At 42.0% G+C, this 27539-nt stretch overlaps 1 protein-coding gene across 1 annotated transcript; it reads left to right on the top strand.

The window, feature by feature from the left end:
• LOC114664384 (probable E3 ubiquitin-protein ligase MARCHF10) lies at positions 1 to 27479 on the top strand. The gene is made up of 9 exons (XM_028818467.2): positions 1 to 141; positions 9793 to 9897; positions 10073 to 10225; positions 11994 to 12159; positions 17416 to 18649; positions 25215 to 25384; positions 25554 to 25663; positions 26564 to 26671; positions 27295 to 27479. The coding sequence occupies exons 2-8, from the start codon at positions 9808 to 9810 to the stop codon at positions 26654 to 26656; spliced, it is 2016 nt and encodes a 671-aa protein (XP_028674300.2). The 5' UTR covers positions 1 to 141; positions 9793 to 9807; the 3' UTR covers positions 26657 to 26671; positions 27295 to 27479.
• Positions 27480 to 27539: the final 60 nt, after the last annotated feature.

Genomic DNA, 27539 nt, shown 5'->3' with positions numbered 1-27539 from the left:
AGCTTCCGGCACCCGCTTCTCGGTTGCCTATAGCAACGGCACGCGGAAACGGCTCGGTATCCATGGAAAGCGGATGACGCTTTCTCAGGGAGCGCGTCGCACCTCGCTACCCCGAAAAAAGAAAGGGACCACCGGTGCCAGGTAAGCCCACCGAGCGACCAGAGGATCGTGCCGAATGGTTTTCGGTGCCACGCTGTGGCCGACCAGCGCAGTTCTTTGGTGTGCCGCAAAGTCGTGGAGATTCCAAAGCACCGCCATAACAAAAGTGAAATACTGTATACAGTTATTCCGTTTACGGTGGTTTCAGTTCTGTGTTAGCAATGGACTCCCAAAATGTTTGACGATAGTTTTTGGGGGAAATGCGGGTGACATTTACGGACAGGATGCAAAGTGCAACACTGCGTGTAGAAAGTGGCCGACCTGGAATATAAACGCAAATAAATAAGCAGCGTCACCGACCGCATCGGTCTTTGGCAGTGGCTTGGCCAGCACGGGGGCGGACGAGGGGCGCTCAACCAGTACCCCATCCTAATTTGCAAACGTGACAAAAGAGTCAAACAACATTCTGGTGCATCCTAATATAAAAATGTTTTAGAATGCACTCTGGAAGCACATCTCGTCTCATCCATGCATCTTATTATTAACCCGCTTATCCATCATAGCAGCGTCGCGTCCAACATGCCGTCCTGCTAGAAAACGGGTAAGCGTGTTGGAGCGCACAAAACAGCTACATTTCAACTTTAAGTTTGCTTCAAGCCCTCCGAGCACTACATGTGGTCAAAGCTGAAATGGAGAAAGTGCAAGATGAGCAAAGTGACGAGGCAGAATGTCAGTCAGTCATTTTCCAACCCGAAATATCCTAACTACAGGGTCACGTGGGTCTGCTGGAGCCAATCCCAGCCTGCACGGGGCGCAAGGGCAGGGCTCCAGCCCACCGCAGGGCACACACACCAAGTACACACAATTTCGGATCGCCAATGCACCTAACCTGCATGTCTTTGGACTGTGGGAGGAAACCCACACAGACACGGGGAGAACATGCAAACTCCACACAGGGAGAACTGTGAGGCAGCAGCGCCACCGTGCCGCCCGAGGCAGAACGTCCGATGAATAAATCGACTGCACAAATAACACAGAAAACAAAACGGTCGTAACAAGAGCGACAGAGACAGACGGGCAGCAAGCGATGAAAACGGCAGTCAGTGGCCCACCACAGTCCACACCAGTGGGCTAACTTGTCACCCATAAGCAGGCTTATCACTCGAGAAAGAAATTCCACCAACCGGCGCAGATTCTAAAAATCAGACGCGCAGCCCGAATGTCTCATCGATTGGGTGGAGTTTGACATTCACACTTGTTGGGGTGCAGACCAACCTTTAAATAATAATACTGTAATAATAATAATAATAATAACTCCTAACCGTACATCACCTTATCCACAGTCAAAATGGGTGTATGTGTGAGTGAGCCCTGCACTGGACTGGCACCCATTTTCTGTTTTGTGCCAAGATGAGCCGAATTTAATTAGGAGGGTCTGAACATGGCTGCAACCAGCTCTTCTATTTACAGCGTGTAATGGCTTAGTGCCTTAGTCAGTCAGTCATTTTCCAAGTCGCTATATCCTAACACAGGGTCACGGGGGTCTGCTGGTGCCAATCCCAGTTATGCCTTACACCCTTAAAAATAAAGGTGCCAGAGTGGTTCATCAGAGCGATGCCACAGACAGGGCTGGCACCACTATTAAGGTGAATTAGGCATTCGCCAAGGGTGCAGATCATAAGGGGGTATGGGACACCCGGCCACAAGGGCTAGCTACCGAACAGTCAGTTGGCACATTAATAAGCTTGGCCTTGGGCACAAAATAACCGAGCACCAGCAACTGGCCATAGGGAAACCATTTTTGGTTCCCAAAAGAAGCTCCACGTGAAAGTTCCAGAAAGAACCATTCATTTCTTGAGATCCATAACAGGCCCCATACAGTAAATAACCCGAGTACAGGTGCTGGTCATAAAATTCGAATATCATGACAAAGTTGATTTATTTCAGTAATTCCATTCAAAAAGTTAAACTTGTATATTAGATTCATTCATTACACACAGACTGATGTATTTCAAATGTTTATTTCTTTTAATGTTGATGATTATAACTGACAACTACTGAAAGTCCCAAATTCAGTATCTCGGAAAATTAGAATATTGTGAAAAGGTTCAACATTGAAGACACCTGGTGCCACACTCTAATCAGCTAATTAACTCAAAAGCCTTTAAATGGTCTCTCAGTCGAGTTCTGTAGGCTACACAATCAGGGGGAAGACTGCTGACTTGACAGTTGTCCAAAAGACGACCATTGACACCTTGCACAAGGAGGGCGAGACACAAAAGGTCATTGCTAAAGAGGCTGGCTGTTCACAGAGCTCTGTGTCCAAGCACATTAATAGAGAGGCGAAGGGAAGGACAAGATGTGCTAGAAAAAAGTGGACAAGCAATAGGGATAACCGCACCCTGGAGAGGATTGTGAAACAAAACCCATTCAAAAATGTGGGGGAGATTCACAAAGAGAGGACTGCAGCTGGAGTCAGTGCTTCAAGAACCACCACACACAGACGTATGCAAGACATGGGTTTCAGCTGTCGCATTCCTTGTGTCAAGCCACTCTTGAACAAGAGACAGCGTCAGAAGCGTCTCGCCTTTGGACTGCTGCTGAGTGGTCCAAAGTTATGTTCTCTGATGAAAGTAAATTTTGCATTTCCTTTGGAAATCAAGGTCCCAGAGTCTGGAGGAAGAGAGGAGAGGCACAGAATCCACGTTGCGTGAGGTCCAGTGTAAAGTTTCCACAGTCAGTGATGGTTTGGGGTGCCATGTCATCTGCTGGTGTTGGTCCATTGTGTTTTCTGAGGTCCAAGGTCAACGCAGCCGTCTACCAGGAAGTTTTAGAGCACTTCATGCTTCCTGCTGCTGACGAACTTTATGGAGATGCAGATTTCATTTTCCAACAGGACCTGGCACCTGCACACAGTGCCAAAGCTACCAGTACCTGGTTTAAGGACCATGGTATCCCTGTTGTTGATTGGCCAGCAAACTCGCCTGACCTTAACCCCATAGAAAATCTATGGGCTATTGTGAAGAGGAAGATGCAATACGCCAGACCCAACAATTCGGAAGAGCTGAAGGCCACTATCAGAGCAACATGGGCTCTCATAACACCTGAGCAGTGCCACAGATTGATCGACTCCATGCCACGCCGCATTGCTGCAGTAATCCAGGCCAGAGGAGCCCCAACTAAATATTGAGTGCTGTACATGCTCATACTTTTCATGTTCATACCTTTCAGTTGGCCAACATTTCTAAAATCCTTTTTTTGCATTGGTCTTAATTGATATTCTAATTTTCCGAGATACAGTACTGAATTTGGGACTTTCATTAGTTGTCAGTTATAATCATCAACATTAAAAGAAATAAACATTTGAAATACATCAGTCTGTGTGTAATGAATGAATCTAATATACAAATTTCACTTTTTGAATGGAATTACTGAAATAAATCAACTTTGTCATGATATTCTAATTTTATGACCAGCACCTGTAGATGGCAACAGATTTGTGAAATACCAGTGGCTAAGTTCAGGTTTTCTTGATCTGTTAGTGTTCTGCCCACCATACATTAAAGATTTCAGTGTTTTTCTACATATTAGTAACTTTTTCAACCAACTTCATATGCGAAGAACCCGTCCCAGAATGAAATGCTGCTCTGTCAAGCAATGGCTCTTAAGAGGAACCAAACAACCCAGTAAAGAACAACCACCAGCATTTCTAAGAGTGTCCTTGAAGGACAGTGAGAGTTACTGACCGATTATCAAATCAAAACCATGAAGATGCTAAATATTGTGTTCAGACCCCTTCACTTTCTGTATTGTTGATCTAATCTTTACACATCACTCTCCACTCAAAACCCCATTATGACAAAGGGAAGAGATGTTTTCAGAATGTATTAAAACTCCAAAGCCAAACTCCCTCCTTCTCAGAAGTCTTCAGACCCTTTGTTGAGGCCCTCCAGATTGTGCTCAGGTGTCTCCTGTTTAGTTTTCATTCTCCTGGAGATGTTTCTAGAACTTGATTGGAGTCCACCTGTGGACATCATTTAGAAAGGTACACATGTGGACCAGTGTGTAGAAGATCCCAGAATTCATGTCAGGACAAAAAAAAAAAAACAAAACAAGTCACGAGGTCCAAGGAATTCTCTGTAGACCTCCACGATCAAATTGTGGTGAGGTGTAGATCAGAGCAAGGGGATCAAACCCATTGGGAAGCTTTGAGTGTCCCCTGGTACACAGTGGCCTCAAGAATTGTGAACTGGAAAAGCTTTGAAACCACCGGGCCGACAAGCCAAACTGAGTAACCAGCTAAGAACAGTGTTGGTCAGGGAGGTGATGAAGGACCCCCATGGTCACTCGAACAGAGCTTTACAAGTCCTCAGCTGAGACAGGAGAATCTGTTGGAAAGACCACTTCGTTTATGGTAGAGCAACTAGATGGAAGCCACTTTTGAGTAAAAGGCATGTGACAATGTAAAGGACTCTGAGAGCTGAGGAGAAAGAGTCTCTGGTTTGATGAGACAGAAACTGAACTCCTTGGGCAGAACTCCAAGCACCACGTCAGGAGAAGACCAGGAACCTCTCACCACCTGCTTAACACCACCCTGATGGTGAAGTGTGGTGGTGGCAGCATCAAGCTATGGGGACTGGTCAGAATTGAGGGGAGGATGAATGTGGTCAACTACAGAGAGGTCATTTGAAGAAAACAAAAAAAACTGCACCAGAGTGCTTGTCATCTCAAACTGGGGTGACGATTCACCGTTCAGTGGCCTGTAGACTTCAGCCAAGATTACACTGGGGGTCCCTGAGTGGCCCAGCCAAAGCCCACACCTTAAACCCCATAGAACAACATGTGTGGAGAGAACTGAAGATGGCAGTTTACAGACGATTCTCATCCAGTCTAACGGAGGAAGAAATGGGATCAGCTGCCTAAATCCAGGTGTGCAAAGCTTGTAGAGATTTAGCAAAGAAAACTTCTCAACGCTGCCAAAGGGGCTTCTCCTAAGTACTGAATTAAGAATCTGAAACCTTCCATGAATAAATAAAAATCAGATTTTGTTTCTTAATGGATTTGTAAACCTTTCTGAGAACATGTCTTCACTTTGTCATCAGGGGTTACTGCATGAGATTGATGGGCAAAAATCGCACATGTATCCATATAAAATGAAATCTACAACACCACAAAGTGTGAAGAAAGTGATGGGGTCTCCAAACCTTCTGAATCCACTAATCGCTGCAAACATTCAATGACATTAATCTCCAATGTGTTATTACCACATCATCTACTCGGTGCTGAGGTGTCACCCGTCGCAGGGCTGCACTCGGGTCCTAATCTGGGATCCTGAGTTGGTTTGTCATGTGGTGGGTACGGCAATGCGCTGGATCAGCCTGTGCTCCTAACCTCCTCCTCCTCCTCCTCCTCGTCCTTGAAACTTAATTTGGATTAAGCAAATTTAGAAATGGATAATAGTAATCACAAAAATAATAATGCTATAAAACATTTTCAAACCTGCTTAATCCAGTTTAGGTAATTTTGGAGGGGAACTGGTGCCTGTCTCTGGAACATCAGGTGCGAGACAAGAACCAAGTCTGGATGGGGTCCACTGCAGGAACTTCTCTCACACTTACAGGGGGACGTGGAAGGAAAATCACAGCATTCAGAAAAAAAAGCCTTACAGACACATAGATAGACAGAAAAAGCACTATATAATAGATAGATAGTTAGATGTGAAAGGCACTATATGATAGATAGATAGATAGATAGATAGATAGATAGATAGATAGATAGATAGATAGATAGATAGATAGATAGGAAAGTCACTATATCATAGATAGATAGATAGATAGATAGATAGATAGATAGATAGATAGATAGATAGATAGATAGATAGATAGATAGATAGATAGATAGATAGATAGATAGATAGATAGATAGATGTGAAAGGCGCTATATGATAGATAGATAGATAGATAGATAGATAGATAGATAGATAGATAGATAGATAGATAGATAGATAGATGTGAAAGGCACTATATGATTGATAGATAGATAGATAGATAGATAGATAGATAGATAGATATGAAAGGCACTATATGATAGATAGATAGATAGATAGATAGATAGATAGATAGATAGATAGATAGATAGATAGATAGATAGATAGTTGGTACATATAGGAGCCCCCTCGTCACATTTCTTGACCCACTTCTACTGAGTAATTCGTTGTCTGAAAGTCCTCAGTGTGTGTGTGTGTGTCACAGAGAGGATGTGCAGCTTTGTTCATAATGGCACTCAGTTTTCTTTTCATTCTCTCCTTCACTACGACCTCCAGGGGGTCCAGAGTGCATAACATAGCTGAGCCTGTCCTTTTAATTAGCTTGTTGATTCGGTGGTCCTCTCTTCACGTGATGTTACCACAACGAGCTGTAGATGACATGAAGGATGTCACTTCCCACATTAACGGCACACAGTCTCCTAAGTAAGAAGAGTCCACTCTGTCCTTTCTTCTTAAACCCCTTATGCTCCGAGTCCAGCCCACCCTGTCACTGATGTCGTTGATCATCAGCACACTCCTCCATTTTCTTACTCGGGCACACATTGTGTTGTGTTCGTAGGCCAAATATTTCAATGTGCTGTACTCTCCTAACGCAGAATGGCTCAAACGTTAACATATTCCTGGGTTGTGGGATGTACCATCTCAGAGAATATGGGGAAAGAGTTTCCTGCAAACAGTCAGCTAACTAGACAGATAGATCGGTGGTACTTCATTTGTCCCAAGGGGTCATGACAGCTGCTAAAGAGAGCAGGGGAAGGACAGTAAAGTGGTCAGGAAATGTGTGCCCGGGTTCTTTAATATCTGAAGAAAGCAGCGTCTGGCGTCCCTCCTTTACATGTTCACCGGCACAAGGCCCCCCCCACCACAATTGGAGCAGCCCGAGAAACTCTAGAAAACTCTCCAATCCATTCTGGCAAGTTCTATTCTGAGAAGGAGAGACACACAAGGTGGTGCCACATTCAGACTGCCAGCCTTCAGCTGTGGTGCCCCCTGCTGTCCACGGTGAGACTGACCTGCCTGCCATCCTCGACATGCTTGATGTTTTATTACTTTGCTTTAGTGTGTCAGTTTTAATGTAGTGATGAAGACGCTGAGTTAATGCATAATTCTGGTTCAATGGGTCTTCTTTTAGGTCATGTGCATTGGGATGTCCCCAACTTTCTCTCGTGTTGTGTCCCTCTGGTGTTCGTGTGACCACTGACTTAAAGAAAGTCTCTCTCTTTGCCTTCTGTTACTTTCTCAGCAGAACACTTCTCTTTGCAAAGTGGCACCTGACTTCACCGCACTGGTGGGCAGAACAAATGTGAGGGCTGTGGCCACGACACGGGATGGGGGTCTCTTTATCAACTTGGAGTGCTGGTCTGCTGAGCTCCAATGCGGTGTTGTGAATTGTTGCTGATTTGCTGGGAAGTGGAGCCTCTTTAACCGTCATTGGTGTGCCACCTGGTGACAGTGACAAAGACTTTGTCACATATTTCATTTCAATCCTTGAAGTTAGAGATGTAGTCCAGGTAAACAACAGCACACTTTATGGGGTGTTGTAATGTGCAGCCGATGTCTGGACCCAAAGGAAATTTAAAAAATCTGTCCATGACCACAGGTAGGACCACCATGGTGAAGAGACCACAAAATGGGATGTAAAGAGACCGAGGGGTGAACAGCTGAGCAGAAGCATTTCATATTATAAACTTGAACAGTTCCACTCCAGTCCTATAGTAATGCCCTTTAAGACCTCAGGTGAAGCTTATTTCAGAGGAAGGTACCTTCTTGAGGGGGGCATCGTCACGGCGGACACAGAGTCCATAAATCTGTACAAGGCCGTCTTCAGCTTTGCTTTCCTACGAGACACAGTCCAGATTCTTTGCTAGACCCCCATACACAAGGATGGCCCAGCAGTGAAGTGTGACTGGGGCTACCTGAGGTGACGTGTGACCCTGTGCTTGGGGGTCTTAAATGGAATGACGGCCGTGCAGATGGGAGGAGTGAGAATGCGCCGTGTCTATAACATAAAGTCATATGTTTGTAAGGGAAGCATCCTTGGGCTCAACGGTCCATCATAGGCCTCAGTCACAGACACTTAAAGGGGGGCCCTTTTGTAGTCAAGAATCTGGGGACGTAAGAGGAAGAGTGAAGTACCAGGCCGAAAACCAAAGCAGTGAGGTGGAGAGTGTGAAAACAAACAGAGCGGGTGTAGGATTTGGATATGGGACACGTAAGGCACTGGAACTAGCCATGTTGTCAGTATCCCACATAGAATAGAAGAATAAGTGTCAGGGTATCTGTCTGTGTTTCCGTTCAGTTGCTACGTCTCTGTCGTTTCAACAGATGGTGCATCTCAAACATTAATGTTGCTTTTGCGAATCCCATATCAAATGGCATATAACAGACACTCCGCATGCATTGCATTTCTCATGCCACCAGACGGTGCATCACAAACATTTGTAGCAATGCATTTTATTACTATCTTCATTACAAAATGCATTCCAATAGATGGTGCAGTGCAAACATTAACTTTAACAACATTACTTAGATTTCAACCTGTCTTAGCTCAATTAGTCTACCTTAATAAAAGGATAAGTGTCTGTCTGCCTGAATATTTATGTGTCTGTCCAATTTATCTCGTTCCAACAGATGGTGCATCACAAACATCTGTAGTAATAAATGCACTTCATTTGTCGTTCCACCAGATGGCTCATCACCAACTTTTAACACTTGCTTTTGTGAATCCCATACCAAATGAAATGAATATAACAGACATACTGCGTGTATTGTGTTTGACGTGCCAACAGATAGCATATCCAAAACATTTGCAGTAAAATATTTTATTACTAAAAATATCTGTATGTGCCATCTGTTGGAATAAGAAAAGCAATGCATTTTATTAATACATGCAGTACAAAATACATTTCTATAGATAGTGCACTGTGAATGTTAACAGTGAGGTCTGTGCTAATTAATTAGATTTTAACCCATAATATAATCTTAATAGATAATTCGCCAGTCTCCTCACTCACTCACTCACATCCGAAGCCGAATGCACAGTCGCCTTCTGTGCAGCTGCCCGAAAAACCTTACGAGACCGACATCGCAGCAAGTGGCGGATTTACGGCCGCGAAAATTCAAAGAGAAAGGCGACTTCGATTAAAGGTCTAGAGGCCTGAAAGGCGATTTCGACTACAACTCCAGGCCTAATTATGCATTCATTCAATACACCTATATCAAGTTTGTGGTGCTTATACTTATTACTATTCCATATTGTACTGGAACATTCATCATTCAATATTATACTATAGGCCTGGAAAATTCATCAACTAACAGTACAAGCCTGTACAGTAATGAGTAAAGCGGACTACAATCATTACAAAACAACTTCTTCGCTACTTATCATTTGTTCTTCATACACTGCTGACACAAACTCGTGCCCGTTTCATCTTATGTTGTCGAAACGGGCTCCTTGTCTAGTACAATATAATGTAATATAATATAATATAGTGAATAACTGAACACTCCCTAGTCCGTTATGTTTTATGTTTTAATCATTGGGGTCTTCCACTGCAGCACTCAAAGCCAAAGTTGCTTCACTGCATGTTTGACACAAAATCTGTCAATTTACTAATCCCCTTTTTGTTCCTCCTATCTTTTTGCAGACTGAATCCAGCACAATGTTCAAAAGTATGCAAAGACATCATCAGATCATCACCGACGGCCAATACATGCAGGAGATTCAACGTAAAATGGGCACGGATTATCAGGTGCAGCAGGAAAGGAAGAAAGGCAAACGCATACGTGACGGGGAAATCAAAGCTCTGCATTTGCAAAATGTTAAAAGATGAACATTTTATTGTCACCTTAGAGAGAGAGAATGTTGCATTTTTGATATAAAGAAGTTCCTCTTTCTGTTACCTTATTTTTTTTTTTTTTTTATAGCTAACCCTACGCAAGCAAGAGAAAGAGCGGGCAGAGGCAGAGCTGACAAGAGAAAAATTCAGTAAGCAAAAGGCGAAGTGCAACTCACCGACCAAATACGTGAGCCGCAACTACGAGAGACCCTGGGCTCTGGGAATGTCTGCGTCCCGAAAGGTAATCTTGAATAAAACAAGAGAAAAGAGCTATTAGTGAAACAAAAAACATTATACTGTATTATAGAGTCACTGTACCAAACCCTTTAATAGAAAGAAAATTGCTGTATAATGCCTAACAGAATAAGCAATAGCAAAAGTAAATAACAAAGCATTTAACAGAAAGAAAGAAAGAAAGAAAGAAAGAAAGAAAGAAAGAAAGAAAGAAAGAAAGAGAAATTAAATTTTTGTTGTATAGTTAAATGATGAAACTAAAAGAATTTCATAAATGTTAATGAGAAAGGAGGAGTAAAGGGAAAAGCTAGCTCTCTCAAGAACGAAAGAAAGAGTTTTGAATTTTAAATACACCTTTTATTAATCAACAGCAGTTATTACAAAAACATGAAAACATCAAAAAAGAGAAACCCTTACATAACCTACGACCGTGCACTGTGGCAAAATTTGATAGAGTAGTTAAGTCACAATAGGAAAACAAAATCCTCATTAACAGTTTTACAGATTGCATTTTTGTACACCATTGTTCCATAAACATTTGCAAAAGAAAAGAAAGCAATTAATTTATTTTTCACTTTTATTGCTGAAACTGTGAAGTCCAGTCAATTTAAGTAATAACGTGTTTAAAAAATGAGAAACTGTATAAAGTTCAGACACAAGCAAACAAGAAAGAAAGAAAATTGTTAAATGGTGCCTTTCATGATAAACAATACCAAAAGTAAATAACAATGCATTTACGTTGAAAGAAAGAAAGAAAGAAAGAAAGAAAGAAAGAAAGAAAGAAAGAAGACCTGTGGAATGGAATGCATTTTTTAAAGTTAGAATGGCAGCCGGCTGATCCGATGCACGTTGTTAAAGTAAGCGAGAGGCACCCTGGCGCGGTCGGAGAGACGCCTGATGCCACCTGGGATGCCGCAGACCTCTTCAGGTGTCGACACATTCAGTTAAACTTCTGCCTCAGGAGAGCTGCAGAGTCCCGAGTTTCAGTTCAATATCCATGTGGACTTTGCATGTTCTCCTCATGGCTGCTTGAGATTTCCGGGTACTTTTTTGTAATTTTTTTTTTTTTTTGTCGTTTCCCCCTCGCCCAATCCCAAACTCACTAACGGGTACTTGGCGAGTCTTCATCAGCTGACTGCGCCTGTGGGCCCTCAAAAGTTTCTCTTCCTTTTTGGTGTTGCAACCCACACTACCCCAGGAGAGGAGGATCGTCAGAGCGGACGGGTGGGATTCGTGCACGACCCTCAGCACGGCATCCCACTACCATGATAAATGATGCCAACTTGTGCCCTCTGTGGTTGAGGAGCACTGCTGTAATGGACTGGCGCCAGCCCAGCGTTAGAAGCTCATGCTTACCTTAGTGGATGTAAAGTGGATGGAGGGCTTTTACAGCCCTGGTACAGTCGAAGACTTCCTTTAGAATTTTCCGTATGAAACAGCCCATAGTGAGCAGTGTAATTATTCAACTGGAATAAAAAAAGATGCGTCCCTTTGAACTATGGCTGTTAAATGGGCGTTTTTTCCCTTTTTTTTATCCTGTACCCTGTCACAACCTATTAAAGTAGCTGTCATGTCTACTCCTACAGTGAACCTTTCTTCCTCTAATTACTTTAACCTTCTCCTGTGTAAGCCTTGATTGGTCTTCACTGGCCTGATCTGTGACTTCATTCAGACGAGCACAAAGCCCAAACTGAACGTCTCTCCTCCTCCTCCTCCTCCTCTCTCGCTCTTCCCTGAGCTGCCGTTACAGCTGTCCTTGCCTTTTGTCTCCGCAGCTTGCCGACTACACCACTGCGAACGAAGGGCACTTGCTGAACAAAGGACCTGCGTCTCGCCTTCCTGCTTTACCCAACAAAGGCGAAATCAAGAGGCATAAACTGGCAGCTGCTTCAAAGAAACCGGAGAAAAAGCCGTATGCATGCCCCCCAGCCAACCGGCCATGTGAGCGACACTTCTGTTTGTTTATGGGGGGGGTGGGGGGGGCCTTAAACTGTTCAGTGGCGGCCAATTAAAAAAAAGATGGCGGCAGCTGGCAAAAGGGCTCCTGTTGTATAAAGACTGGCGAGATAAAAATAAATGAACGACAAGTCTTATCAGAAAAGAAAAGAACAAAAACCAGGAAGCGTTTGAGAGCTAAGGAAAAATATAAGAAAAGAAAAACAAGATTTGAATAATTCTGACTCGATGAGTTAAATTGGGTCTTGGCAGCGAGCGTTTTGCAGAACGCGTCTACTTCTATGTCTCGATTTGCGACTGCTGCTCAGCACGTTTACCAAAAACACAGTGCAGGGTCTTTAGTTTTAATGGCGACGGCACAGTTTGAGGCAAACTGTCAAAAAACAGCAACGGTGCCAATAAGGTCATCTATGGTGGCGTGTAGGCTGCGCCGCGTGTTGGAGTCGCGCTCCACTTAACATCCTCAATAGGACGAATTTGTGTTTAACTTCAAGTTATTACAAACAGCAATGACGTTTACAGACTGCACATTTACAAAGCCCCCTACAATCCAATGAACGTTTGTCATTTTGGGGTCATTTGCTCCCTGTGACTGTATCGTCATCAACAAATGAAAAGTCTGAATTCATGTAAGCCTCCTAAGTTGGGGTGTTTGTAAGAATTTACTTCATGAGGTAGAAGTACATAATAAACAAGAATAGCTGCGTCAAATATTTGAAATAGTCTTGACCTTTAATAAACATTTGTCATTGGTCACCCTCTGATGGAGGTCCACTGAGGGCTAGAAAAGGGTCAAAAATCAAAAATAATGTTATATTTGGAATCAGTGACCTTGAAATGGTCTAAAATGACACCCCACTTTCTTATGTTTGACATTTGTCATTTCCAACCTTCTGGGACTCTTAAAGGGGCTAGGACCACCAGTAAAGAATCAGATATCAAACATAATGATGATATGCGTGATCAGCAAACTCAAAATCACATTAAACGACACTCCACATGTCTACTAATCCTAACTTTTTCCACGTGTTATGTTGAGGAGTCACTGTGACCCCCTGTATCCCACTATGGAATGACCCCCAGGGGATGGTTAATGGACAACTTCAAATCCTTCTGATCATTTCTGGTTTACTCTTTATCATAAGGGTGTCCTTTCCTGCCTGAGACAAAAATGGGCTAGAAAACTGAGGGTTCTAGAGGGTCAAAAATAAGGGGGAGGGGGGCGAAAAAGTTGGACGTCCAGCATAATTTGTGTGGTCAGGAGAGGTATGACAACTGCACTGGAGGTCACCCCGTTTAATAACAAATGGAGATTTTTAAACAAAAATGGCACAGAATGGTGCAATAATAAAATATAAAGTTCCCACAGCAGGAAATCGTTATCAGGTCAGATCTGGTTTGGAGCTTCTTCTCTTACGAATAGGGGTGTCCGGAATGACACGCCACCTTCGGTGAGCATCTTGCTTTAATGTCCCTCTGACCAGAAGGGTGCAGCGTCCACTGCCCTCACTGGGCGTCTACACCCAACTGGATGGGGTGGAGTCAATTGCCCTTACTGGGAGTCTTCTCCACACAGAAGGGGTGGGGTCAGTTACTCTCACTGGGCATCTACACCAGACTGGATGGGGTGGAGTCAACTGACCTCACTGGGCGTCTTCTCCACACAGAAGGGGTGGGGTCAGTTAATCTCACTGGGTGTCTACACCTGACTAGATGGGGTGGAGTCAACTGACCTCACTGGGCATCTTCTCCACACAGAAGGGGTGGGGTCAGTTACTCTCACTGGGCATCTACACCAGACTGGATGGGGTGGAGTCAACTGACCTCACTGGGCGTCTTCTCCACACAGAAGGGGTGGGGTCAGTTACTCTCACTGGGCATCTACACCAGACTGGATGGGGTGGAGTCAACTGACCTCACTGGGCATCTTCTCCACACAGAAGGGGCGGGGTTAGTTACTCTCACTGGGCGTCTTCACCCGACTAGATGGGGTGGAGTCAATTGCCCTCAGTGGGTGTCTTCTCCCAACAGAAGGGGCGGGGTCAGTTACTTTCACTGGGCATCTTCTCCTGGCTGCGGTAAAAGAAAAAGAGGATAACATTAGTGACAGTGCCCCATCTCGTCTTAGGGTGGGACTGCTTACACAGACACACATGTGAGACGTGAGACATCAAGATGAGTCCCAACAGCATATATTTGGGTGGGTGAGTTGGGGTTTCTTGTACTGATGAGTCAGGAGAAGGTGGACAATTCAACTGCAGTGATTTCCAAGTGTTCAGGATTCATTCTTAAGAACACAAACATACGGGTCAGTGAATTCTCTTTTTTTTATAATGTCCTCAAATTCCAATCAGATTTAGATTTTGGGATATTTATTTTGCTATCATAGGGGTTGTGTTTGCCTCTAAATATTGACGGATCAAATTTCCTTCTGTAGTGGATGCCGACAGTCCTAGATGTACAATCTCGACAAGTTTCAGCTTTAAAATTAAACAGGAATTATCGAAGAGCGTTGATGAGTGAGTCCGTCAGTCAACTTCACGTTATACATGGAGATTATAAAGCGCCTTTCACTATCTATTTAGCGTTGGGTTTAATTCAGAGGTGTCAAAACTCAGATCCTGGAGGGCTGCAGGCTTTTTAAACCAATTACTGCTGCTAAAGGAACAGACATCTTTGGCTTAATTAACTTGCTTTTTAATATTCACCCCCCTAATTGTTTCCAAGCAGCTAAACATTAATGAGATAAAATGCGAGCCAACACATGACCAGCTAACTCAGGGGCCTCAAACTTGTGTCCTGGAGGGCCAATAGTGTTCTTTTCAGAGATTAAAAAACATTCAGACATTTCCCCTTCATCCGTTGTCAGACTCTCTTAATCCAGTTCTGGGTCATGGGAAGCCCCAAGTCTATCGTGGTGACGTCTGTTCATTTACACAGGAGTTTGACTTTGTTGGTAAATAAGTATGTCCAGCACTTCCTTGATGGGGGACACAGGATGGAGCAAAATAACACAAAAATGTCCCAAAATAAAGCAAAACTCCACTGTCATGAACTGAAGCCTCCATGAATACAAAAAGGGTGTGAGGTCTCATTAGTGCCCCAGAAAGGCTTCACTGGCCAGACCAGGCCTCACCCTGTTGGGCTGATCCCAACTTAAAATGGCTTTGCAAGCCTAAATGAGATGTGAGCCCCCAAAAAATCCTCTAATGTCTAGAATACACCTAAAGCTCCTCAAAAGGAGGGTCACGGTAAACCTCAGTTTGTGCAAAGTGGGGCCAATGAAAGAATCTTAAGAATTCAATAATTTCTCTGTTGCAGGCGACACTGGAGTCTGGTGTGTATTTAAAGTAGAAGCCAACTAAAGGCTTGTAACTCACACTACAGACTCTGATGTTCTTATCTTTTTGTCCATCTGCGCATTTCCCCTTCTTTTTCTACCCATTTTATCCTCTTCAGTAACAGACACCTTTGTGTGAAATCGTCAGTTTCTCGCCAGTCTGTCGCACGGAGTGACCTTCATTCTGCAAAACAACAATAGACTGACATGTTTCTTGAGACAGATGTGTCACTTTGGCCATTTTGTTGGATACATAACTGAACTTTAGGAATGGTGGGACCTTGAAGCCCAAGTGAACCGAATAACAAGTGTCAGTGGTGGTAGTGCAATTACAAAGGTTTCTCTAATTAACCATTTAAATTGATAAATTATGGATAAGAACAATCTAGAAGAGAACAGGCCATTCAGCCCAACAAAGCTCGCCAGTTCTTTTGACTAACATTGAAATAACATTAAGTTGAGTCTTGAAGGACCCTAAAGTCCTACTATCCATCTCATAACTTGGTCACTTATTCCATGCGTTGTTGGTTCTCTGAGCCCTAATGTGTGTGCGAAACTTAACCCATAACAAGTTTTCAACTGTGTCTCTGTATTCTTAATGAACTCATTTTAAAGCCACCATCTTGATCCACTGGACCAAAGTTTCCTTTTCCTTAAACTGTAAAGGCTCAGCTCTTTTCATCTTTCCTCATAACTCATCCCCTGTAGCCCTGAATCAGCCTCGTCACTCTTCTCTGGACCTTTTCTTGTGCTGCTATGTCCTTTTTGTAGTCTGGAGACCAAAACTGCACCCAGGACTCCAGATGAGGCCTCACCAGTGTGTTATAAAGCTTGAGCAGAATCTCCTGTGATTTGTACTCCACACATCAAGGCGCTATATAACCTGACATTCTGTTAGTCTTCTTAATGGCTTCTGATCACTGTCGGGAAGTCGATAGCTTAGAGTCCACTATGACTCCTAAATCCTTCTCATAAGGCGCACTTTTGATTTTCCGACTGCCCATTATGTATTTAAACCTCACATTTTTACATCCTTTACCCTTTACATTTACTGACATTAAATTTCATCTGCCACAAACTTGTCCAAGACCCTCTGTGATGATTCAACAGATTCTATATTATCTTCCAATCCTCCTAGCTTGGCATCATTTGCAAACTACATCATCTTGTGATTTATATATTCCTATCCGAATCGTTTCATTTTGTATTATAAACAGCAGCAGTCCCAACACTGACCCCTGCTGGACGCCACTCTTGACGTCACCCAGTTCCTCACACCATCACCCACTGCTTCCTGAGTCTGAGCTAATTGTTCACCCATCTGCACACCACACCCTGACCTACCAGCTAAGGGAGCTGATCATTAGGACACTTAACAAGACGACTTTGCAGTCATGTGTGTATAATATTTAAAAATTAATCATTTCAAGCAGTAGTAGCCATAAGCAACACTGGTAACATCTTTTTTTTTTAATTTATTTTGCCTTATACAATTTCTTGTATTAGGAATTTGTTAGTTTTCGCATACCCCTTGGGGTCTGAGCGCAGGGTCAGCCATTGTACAGCACCCCTCGAGCAATTACAGGTTAAGGGTCTTGCTCAAGGGCCCAGCAGAGTAAGATCTCTTTTAGTAGTGACGGGGATTCAAACCGGCAACCTTCAGGAAACCAGCACAGATCCTTAGCCTCAGAGCCACCACTCTGCCCCATCAGTCTGTATCAAAAACGTGAACATTTCTGGGTGCCTCCAGAAGTTCGACTAGTAGGCCGTGAGGGGCAAATTGGAGTACCTGGCAAAAAAACCCAAGCTGGTCTTGAATTCAGCAGTGCCAACCACTCGGCCACCACATGGCCCCGAACTGTAAAAGCCTTTTCATGACAAGTGCTTTTCCTTTTTTACAGATTTTGAGTCTCACTTGTCAAAAGAAGGCAAACAGGACACTCCAAGAAAACCCAAGTACAAGGTGAATGGGCAGCTTCTGCAGGGTCGAAAAGCCAAACTCGGCTCCTTGGAGACATCTGTCCAGATAATTCAGGGCAGGTCTGCTGGAAGAGCCCAAGAAATCAAGCGTGAGCCAAAATACGACTCAAAGCAAGATGCTGTGCCAAGGAGTGCCACCAGGAGGTCACCTAGCTCAAGTTCTTTCTCACAAAACGCCCCCCCATGGTTGCCTTTGACCTCGTTGTTACTGCCTGAACAGCTATTGGAGGGCCGGGTTGCTAACAGACACAGTGTGTCCCCTGTAGATGATGAGCAGGATGGGAGTGGTGATGAGCAGACAAGCTTGCTCCTTTTCTCGGACACTCCAGATCTGCATGACCCTGAGCAGACACGGCCCACTTCGCCTCGGCCCACCTCCATACTGTCAGGTGCGGTCTCACCTTCTCAACTCCCATTTAGTCTCAGACATTCACCTGCTCCTCCACTGCTCACACGACCCCGATGTGCTCCCCCTGTTCTTCCAGATGTGGAGCGTCCAGAGCACGACAATCCCACGGAGGAGAGGTGCCCTTCTGCAGTCAGTTTTCAGGAGACCACCATTGGCATCAACGTTCAAAGTCAAAGTACGCCAGAGCAGGTGGTCAACCAAGGGACAACCTCTGAGGAGCCGGGACATCAGTTACCCGGTTATGAAATACGCAGTAGCTTTGATTTGAGGCCAAGGAGATATGCTCTACCAAACAACAGGCAACCTTACAGGGAAAACGAGGAAAACCACATCCCCCCAGTGAGGCAGCCTGGCCGTATCTTCACTCGGGCCGTCATTCCCGTGCCTCAAAGTGTTTTTGAAGTTCAGAGAAGCCGGCTTCACCTGGTTAATTATGGAGGCCACACTTTGCAGTTTCCAAACTTCCCAAACTCTTCATCTTTACAGGACACAACTCCCACCAGCCACCTGCAGGCCAACATGGCTACAGAGGATAGGGAATCGCGCCTGAATGAGCACAGCGGTCCAGAAAGAGACGGTGACAGAGCCTCGGAGCTTTCCTTACGACAGAGGCTGACCCCAGCTCTGTTTGCTTTATCCCATTTAAGGGAACGTATTGAGGAGATCACCGAAAGGTCCATGCCAAGCACCCAGAGCGACACGAGACCCCCAGCTGATCCTGAGAAACTCAATAAGATCAAAGAAAGGTGAGTGGCTCGGCCCTTCTGTACTGCTACTTTAGCAGGCGTTCAGGTTTGCGTTTCAAAGTATGCTGTTTACACCACAATTCCAAAGTTTGTTTCATGCACGCTACAGCTTACAGGGGTAAACGAGACATGAGATACAAGCCAACGTGCTCGAGGGTCAGTGATCGAGACTGAATGTGTAAAGGCCTGACTTCCATTTTAAGCAGGGAGTCCAATATATCAGGAATACGACATTTGTTTTCACACATCCATCCAATCCCAAAATTTAAAAAATCCGGGTCAAGGTTATGTGGGTTTGGAGTCCATGCGCAAACCTGGAAAACAGCTCCTGACTGGCAGCCAGCCCACCACCTGGCACACTCCAACAAGACCAGTTAAAGGAATACGCCACCCAAAAACAGTCCACGTTAGTTACCCCATATAATTCGTACTGATGGCTGGGAAAAAAAAAAAAAAAAAGAGTTGAATGTCATGTTTTCATGCATTTCAGAAATAGCAAAGTGTTGTGAATATGAAACTAAACGAGACTAAAGAGATATGGAGAAATGTAATACCGGGAAATGGAGGAAGCAATTTGCATGGTCGAGAAACAGGTGGAGGTCAGGCAACCAAACCCGAATGCTAAAGCCAAATACACAAAACAAAAGTCGAAGTTATAACAAAAATAAACAAACTCTTCAAATTATAGAAGATTCTTTGCCCATTTGCTTAACTTTTGTTGAAAGTTTTTATTTGTAGAATTTATCCAATGCTAGGATCGCATGCACTGCATGCTGCATTGTGAAACAAAATACAGTGACGGCGTCCGATGACGTAACTAGCAATGCATACGGAAAAACCAACCAGCTTGGAGGAGAGTGACACCACCGTTATAGCAATACCATAAGCATAAAAATAAAATTACATTAGATTAAGATTTATTACCTAAAGATTTTGATAAAACGGGTATCCATGGAAACAGAAATATCAGAAACATCCAACAAAAAAAAAAAATAAAAATAAATCGCACATTGCCTGCTTCACATAATCAGAACGACAAATCGCCCAGTTATATGCTCACAATGTCCCAAACACACAAATGTTTACTAAAATATTGGTAAATAAATGACTTACGGAAAAAGCCCCTTTGGAGGCGCTCGCACGTGACCAAGTGTTTGAAATGAAGATGTGTCTCCCATCATTACCTTTATAGTCACATCCACAACTGAAGCACTATGGTCTGTGAACGTGCATTGCACTGCTAACCCTAACCTTAACCTTCTGACCATGACTCACCCACCTGATTCTAGAAGCATCTTCTCCCTAGCTAGTGAAGCACTAGTGGTGTTAGATGCAATCATCTACAGCAACGGTGCTACCAGGGTTATGAACTTGAGAGTTCAAAGCACTGAAGACTTCTGAAAGCACTTCCAAAAAATCCTTATTAGGGGGGTATTTCCCCCATCAAACTCCAGCTGGATAGAAAGGCAAACATAGGATCTTTATGAAAGAAGAAGTTTATTCTCAGAACATGCTCTGTTACACTGCAAAGTGCTAAAGAGCACAAAAGGCGTAAAGGAGGTGCCAGCAAAGGCAAACAAAGTCCTAATGTGGTAATCCAAGCCCAGGTCAAAAATCACAAAAAGCAATAAGCACAGCAAAAGCACACAAGTAAACTCACCGACCCCCTAGTGCATCCAAATGAACCACCAGGAAATGTGGGAATATCTAACTGTTATAGGACAGAGGGCAGTCCCTGGCGGTGATCTGCAGGTGATCGCGCCTCTTGGGAAACCACCAACAAAACACAAGGCACGTAACAATGACAGCTTATACACAAAGAAGAAGATGACATTTCATTTATATTGAGCTTTTCAAGACACTCAAAGCACTTTACGTAGAGCAGGGAGAGCCACTTCAACTACCACCAATGTGCAGCATCCACCTAGATGATGCGACAGCTGCCATTTTGCACCAGTATGCTCACCGCACATCAGTTATTAGACAGTGATGGGGTCAAAGAGATAGTTAGCCAATTAGAGACAAGGGATGATTAGGGGGCCAGAATGACCAGGCCGTGATGGGCAATTTAGCCTGGACATCGGGATATACCCTACTCTTTATAAAAAGATGTCCAGGGATCTTTTATGACCACAGAGATTCATGACCTTGGTTTTATGTCTCATCCAATAGTACAAAATGGCAAACTAATAAAATACATAAGTAATATAAAATTTCTAACATAATTCACAATAGTAATAAAAAAGACTCAAACACAAACAAAGAATACATAAAACAAAGATTTGAACTCCCAGGCTGTAGTACTAGGGTGTTGTACCGTGTTAGCCATTATGAATGTAGAGAAAAGTCAAGCAAAATGACACCTTTTATTGGCTAACTAAAAAGATCACGATATGCAAGTCTCGAAAGCTTGCATATTGTAATCTTTTTAGTTAGCCAATAAAAGGTGTCATTTTGCTTGACTTTTCTCAACTCCCAGGCTGAAATATAACAAGCAGGTTACAGCACCCCAATTGTCATGAGCAGATTTAAAAGGACTATGTCTCCAAAGGAGCTTCCAAGGGTGTCTGTCCTGTTAAAACAGACAGCACGATTTCCCCCCAACCCCGGCCCTGTCTGGGACTGTGTGCTACTTCTGAGTGAAGATGTACAACTCTGCGTCTAACTCATCTTTCCACAGCCTCCCTCTCTATTTAGTGCCCTTGGAGAGCTCACTTTCTGGGCACCGACCTTCCTTCAGCTTCTTCAGGGCTACAAAAACTGGCATGCAAAGGTCATTTTAACTGCAGTTGTAATTTTTCTCTGTCCCAGGGCAGTCATTTAATGGATGAGGTAGCTCAAGTGCCTTTAATTAACAATATAACTGATATTTAGGTGATATTTTGATTTCAACTTCATTCATACCAAGTTAATCTCTTCTCGGGAGATTTATCACTCCTTTCTGCTTAAGTTTGATTTTATTTTATCTAGTCACTTTCACCAGGATGTTAAAGTAAATTACCAGTATAACATGCTCAGAATAGCTTAAGTTCACGCCTGCCAAAGCTTGAGCCTACCGCAATAGCACCAAGTGTAAGGCAGGAGCCAAGCTTGGGCAGGACACCAACACATTTATGTCTACAGGGGGGCCAATTTAGAATCACCAATTGGCATAACTGCACATCTTTGGGGGTGCCTGGGGAAATCCAGCCCTGGATTAACCATTAACAAAATAAGCATGTGCTTCCTGATCAAAGTCCTGTGCAGCCACCTGACATGTTTGAATGAGAACGATACCCCACTCTGCCACAAGGCCCACTGTGTCAAATCATCAGCAAGACGAAGCCTTAAAAAGCGCAAAGAAACAATAAAGAATGACTTGAGAACATTTATATTGGGAAGAAAGAGCAGTTGGGACTGGGCGGCCTTTTGGCACTGAGCTGCAGATTTCGTTTTTATTCTCTCCACTCTGTCCAGCTGACCTTATCATCAGACGTTCAAAAACAATTCAATATTTAAGGACTCTACTTCTCTTAATTATACTGTAGAGAAAAGCCAAGCAAAATGACACCTTTTATTGGCTAACTAGAAAGATTACAATATGCAAGCTTTCGAGGCAACTCAGGCCCCAGGCCCTTCTTCAGGCAAGATGTCAGAAGAAGGGGCCTGAGTTGCCTCGAAAGCTTGCATATTGTAATCTTTCTAGTTAGCCAATAAAAGGTGTCATTTTGCTTGGCTTTTCTCTACATTCATAATGGCTAACACGGTACAACACCTTAATTATACTGTATATATTATATGTAATATAATAAAATTGAGTTCAAGTGTTTTTCTTTGGGCTTCAAGGATTTGACACAGTGGGTGTCATGGTTAAGTTGTGGTATTCACTTTCATTCAAATATCAAAAGTGGCTTTGATCAGGAGATGGTGGCTCAGTGCTACCACAGAACCACCAGAAAAGAAAACTAGAGATTAATAAAGATGGCAAAATCATTGAAGACTATGATCATTCTACATCAGTCTAGATTATTAAGAGTAGAATTAAAAAGTATTTATGAAAAAACTAAATTAAAAAAGTGGGTTTTTGTGAGTGTTTAAAAAGTTCCACTGTTTTAGCCTGGCATATCTCAATCAGTAAAGTATTCCAGATGGTTGGTGCTTAACAGCAGAAGTGTACCTCAACACTTCTTTTATGCTTGGCTCTAGGGATAATAAGACGGGTATTAGAAGATCTAAAGTAAAATACAGGAACGACCAAGATAATTTAAGGCTTTGTACACTATTAATCGTATTGTAAAGTCAATTCTAATAGACATGGGTAACCAATGTAATGACGCTAAAACTGGTGCGATGTGTTCAGATTTTCTCTTTCTACTTGTAGAGAAAAGCCAAGCAAAATGACACCTTTTATTGGCTAACTAGAAAGATTACAATATGCAAGCTTTCGAGGCAACTCAGGCCCCTTCTTCAGGCAAGATGCAAGTTTAGGGGCCTGAGTTGCCTCGAAAGCTTGCATATTGTAATCTTTCTAGTTAGCCAATAAAAGGTGTCATTTTGCTTGGCTTTTCTCTACATTCATAATGGCTAACACGGTACAGCACCCTAGTACTCTTTCTACTTAAGATTCTTGCTGCTGCATTCTTAAATAACTGCAACCAGGCAGTCCAGTTAGAATTGCATCACAGTCATAATTCAGGTGGCTATAAACAAAAATGTGAATCAATTTCTCTGCATCTTCCAATGTTATATAAGAGGTCTAACTTTTGCAGTATTCCTTAAATGGAAAAATGCAGTCTTAGTAATCTGGTTAATATGTGATCTAAAGATTAGGGCAGACTCCATAATTATACCTAAATTAATTCCAAAGGTTCAAGATTATTTCTAAAACTCTTATTATAGTATTTACCACCCCAAATCTCTTTACATGTACAGTACAATCAGTTGCCTGTTCCAATAAAGGCATTATTATTGCCAGGTTAAATGACTCACTCGGTGTCATACAGTCACTCATTCATTAGTCAGGGCTGAATTTGCAGTCCTGTGGTTGGCCACACTTTTACTTGTAATTAAACTGCTTATTCTTCCCATAGGTAGGCTTAGAGCCTCACAGGGCATGTCAGTCAGTTTACTTTACTGTATAATTCTGAGTCATAAACCATATATATTTATACATATATACTATACAAATATAGCATTGAAAATATATATTCATATACACACAAATGCATATACAGTATTGTGCAGACAGGTTTCAGGCATTCCAAACATGGGTTGTCATTTAACCCAAATGAAACTTGGCATAATTATTAACACTGTAAAAAGATAAGCGCCTGTTTATTTTTGAGCAGATTTTTTGTAGTAGATTTTCCTCTACAGAAAAAAATATTCTGTATTTTTGTGAACACTGGCATGCAATATTTCACTACTAAAATCATTAGGGGTTGCAGATGAAGTCATATGCTTGACAGAACAAATTGTATTTTTCTAATTAGATTGACACACGCTCACACTCTCTTTCCTACTTAGAAGCAGGCATCTGGCCCTCCAATCTTCCCTTTTACTTGTCCACACGACCTTCTGTTTTTAGAAGTGGAAAGACTTTGCCTCAGTTGAACCTAGGCTTTAATCTTGTACACGGTCTAATGTTTAGGCCAGTAAAATATATCTTATGTTCAATGTTTACACGGGGAGAGTAGTGCAGGCAGGCATTCTGGGACAATTTCTGAGCAAAGACTGAGGGAAACCTACACAGTATGTGTGCGCAATTAGTCTCACAGACCACAGAGATTGATTATTGGTAATTCTAGTATTACAGTACTGTGACTAGTCTGTATGAGATATGCAAGTAAGACATGTATCTTACTGTGAACACGCTAAACTATTTCTAACCTCTGGTTACACCTGATGACTCACTAAGTGTTGCCACATCTCTGATTATTGTGGACGGTATTGCATGCTCCACTGGTACCCCTGTGGTGGTATTCCTCTGAGACTTGCATATCCTTCCTGATTGGTGTGTAATCCTTTCTACAATCATCACTGGCCAGCCTCCTCCCAATGTCACATTAGGTGCTACGATGAATCGAACTGAACACTGACCCTCATAGAGCAAGGAAAACTGTGAGGGTTCTGTCCCTATCAAACTTGCTTTTTTACGCTTATCTTTTGTATGCTGGTTAAACTGAATATCTAACTTCTGAGTGATTCTACTTTTGGTCACAAAGTGTATTATTAAGCCAGTTAGCAAATAAATGCATTGTTGTGGCCAAATATTACAACATTAATAAATGGATTTGTGAATCCACTGGTAGAATCGAGAAAAAGAAAAAAAAAGACGAGGGAGATCTCTTATCACAAATCTGTTACGGAAACTTGTGAACATCTTTTGTATTAAAGTTCTTTAAACATTCACTCTGTTTGCAGACTTTCATACGGTTTCAAATCAATTCACCAGGATGCCACTGTTTAAAATGACAAATTCTTACTTTTCATACTTTGGCATACTAACATGCTTAATATCCGCCTGACATATTTTATACCTCAGGTTTCTTAAGGTGACATATGGTATTACATTATTTTCAATTAGTTTGCTAGAGGAAGAGTGTCAAGAAGATGAAGGTGACCTGTGCAGGATTTGTCAGTCTGGTGTGGGCACCCCAAGCAACCCCCTATTAAAACCATGCAAATGCACTGGAAGCCTGCAGTATGTACACCATGATTGTTTGAAACAGTGGCTCCAGACCAAAATCAAATCAGGTAAGAAATACTTGACTTTTTTCACTTGTGAATATTTATATGAAGATTCCCTTAACTTGGTAGGCATATGCACATCATATATAACAAGCTGGAATATATTCTTTGTTACCAGTTCTGACTGGAGCTTCTGGAATGGTTTTGAATAAAATGTATTTTTTGTCTGTTATAGGAGCAGAGCTATCTGCAGTTCAGACTTGTGAACTCTGTAAGGAAAATTTGAACCTGGACCTGAATGAATTTGATGTGACTGAATATTACCAGAAGCATCATGAAACACAAGTAAGCTTTTGAGAACTTAAAGCCATTGGCTAAAAATATAGTAGTTGTAACTTCATTAATCATGTGTATGATGAATTTTACTTACACACATACACAGTACTTATTTTTGCATAGTGCTCTTCATTGAATGCATGCACAGAGCGCTATGAACAGTCCTCAGTTAAAATCCAAGTATAGATTACATTAACTACTAAATACATAATTAATACACAAATCATACATTGTTATTTGCTAAAAAAAATGTGAAAACAAGTTAAAAACTGATAAACATAAATGAAAGCCAAAAATATTTGTCCATTAACTGAAACTATGGCCAGTTGATAATGGAGGAAATTAAATTTATAAAAGAGAAAGTCATAAAGACACAGTCACAGTCTGTCTTGTAGACTTCTACCCACTACTGTAGTTGCCTACACCCTTCTACTTAGCATTCTTTAGTGGAGTCTGTACTGGGCTGTCCAATCTTATATGCAATAAGAATATTATGCTATACATGAAGTTACAAAGTTCTGTCCTGAGGGATCCTTGTAACTGCAGGCTTTCATTTCAGCCATTTTCTGCTTTTAATTGGATCCATACCTAAATTAATCAAGGTGCTATTTACTGCTTTCTAGGTTGTGGTTTCACTACAGACATTACGGACAGGAAATAAGGCTTGCATTCTGCAAACTGACAAGGGCCATGTATTTTAAAAAAGGCTTCTTCTTGTTTTTTAATGTAATGCCAATTACTTCTGTGAGTGTCCTTCACATTCAGTTATTCCTGCCAAGCTAAAACACGTTAAACCAAATTTTTGGAAACAAATTATTTTTCTGCTTGCACTCTTGTCAGGTAACTACAGTAGTTCACATGCAGCATTATTTTCACAGTCTGTCTTCCACTCCTAATTTTATTTTTCAGAGTCTGGAGTTCATAAACACAGGCATATACTTGTTTATGTTACTGCATCTATACGAGCATGGGTTTCCAGATGTGTTAAGGCTCTACAGATAAAATGCTCCTTACTTGGTAAGAGATCTGCAATTTGCACTAATGCTTTAAAACACACTTTTATCTATTTATTAGATATCAGCACAGAGATCCCCCAGAACATGCAGTATTAAAAATGAACACACGGTGTCACTGTTTAAGAATGGTAATGAAAAATGAAATTATATCAGATAAAATTATAAGTCCTTTGAAATGATTCATCTTGTTTTCAGTAGGTAACATTTTACCAATCTCTAACTTTTAAGACTATTTTTGTTTTAATGTATACATTCCATTTATTGGATAAAATGAATGTGCTGCCCCTTTTCAGCAATATAAATTTATTATGATGCTTTTAGTTTGATTCTTGATTTAGTGATCCATCAGGTTAAACTTACTACTTCTTAAAATAAAAATATATACACTCCACACACAAAAATTTAAATTCTGTTCAACTTAACATCAGCTGCAACTGTTTTAAGTTTTTTTTAGCTTAGGTTATGCCAGTTTGGTCAGTTAACAATATCGATATACATACCGTATTTCTAGAATTCTAACAATAAACACTGTCAGTTTTTAAAAGAAAGAGAGTACATTTAATTCTACTAAAGCTATAAATCCAAGAATTGATAGGACATTAATATTTGCTTTCTTTTATTTAGGGCAAGAATCCAGAAGGCAAAAATAAACTTCCCGACTTTCAGAAAATCTACACATTTTCTATAGCACATTAAAATTATTTTATTCTTTAAGTGAATATTGATATTATCTAATAAACAAAACATAACGGGTTTACAAAAATGCATGTACAATTTATGTGTATATTTCGATCCATCCAAACATTTCAGAGCCTGACTAAACAAAAAAATAACTTAAAGATCTAAAAAGACCTTAAGGATACCAAGAG

The sequence above is a fragment of the Erpetoichthys calabaricus genome, chromosome 14 (genome assembly GCF_900747795.2).
Source record: "Erpetoichthys calabaricus chromosome 14, fErpCal1.3, whole genome shotgun sequence".
Lineage (NCBI taxonomy): Eukaryota > Metazoa > Chordata > Cladistia > Polypteriformes > Polypteridae > Erpetoichthys > Erpetoichthys calabaricus.
This window is presented reverse-complemented; position numbering and strand designations above follow the sequence as displayed.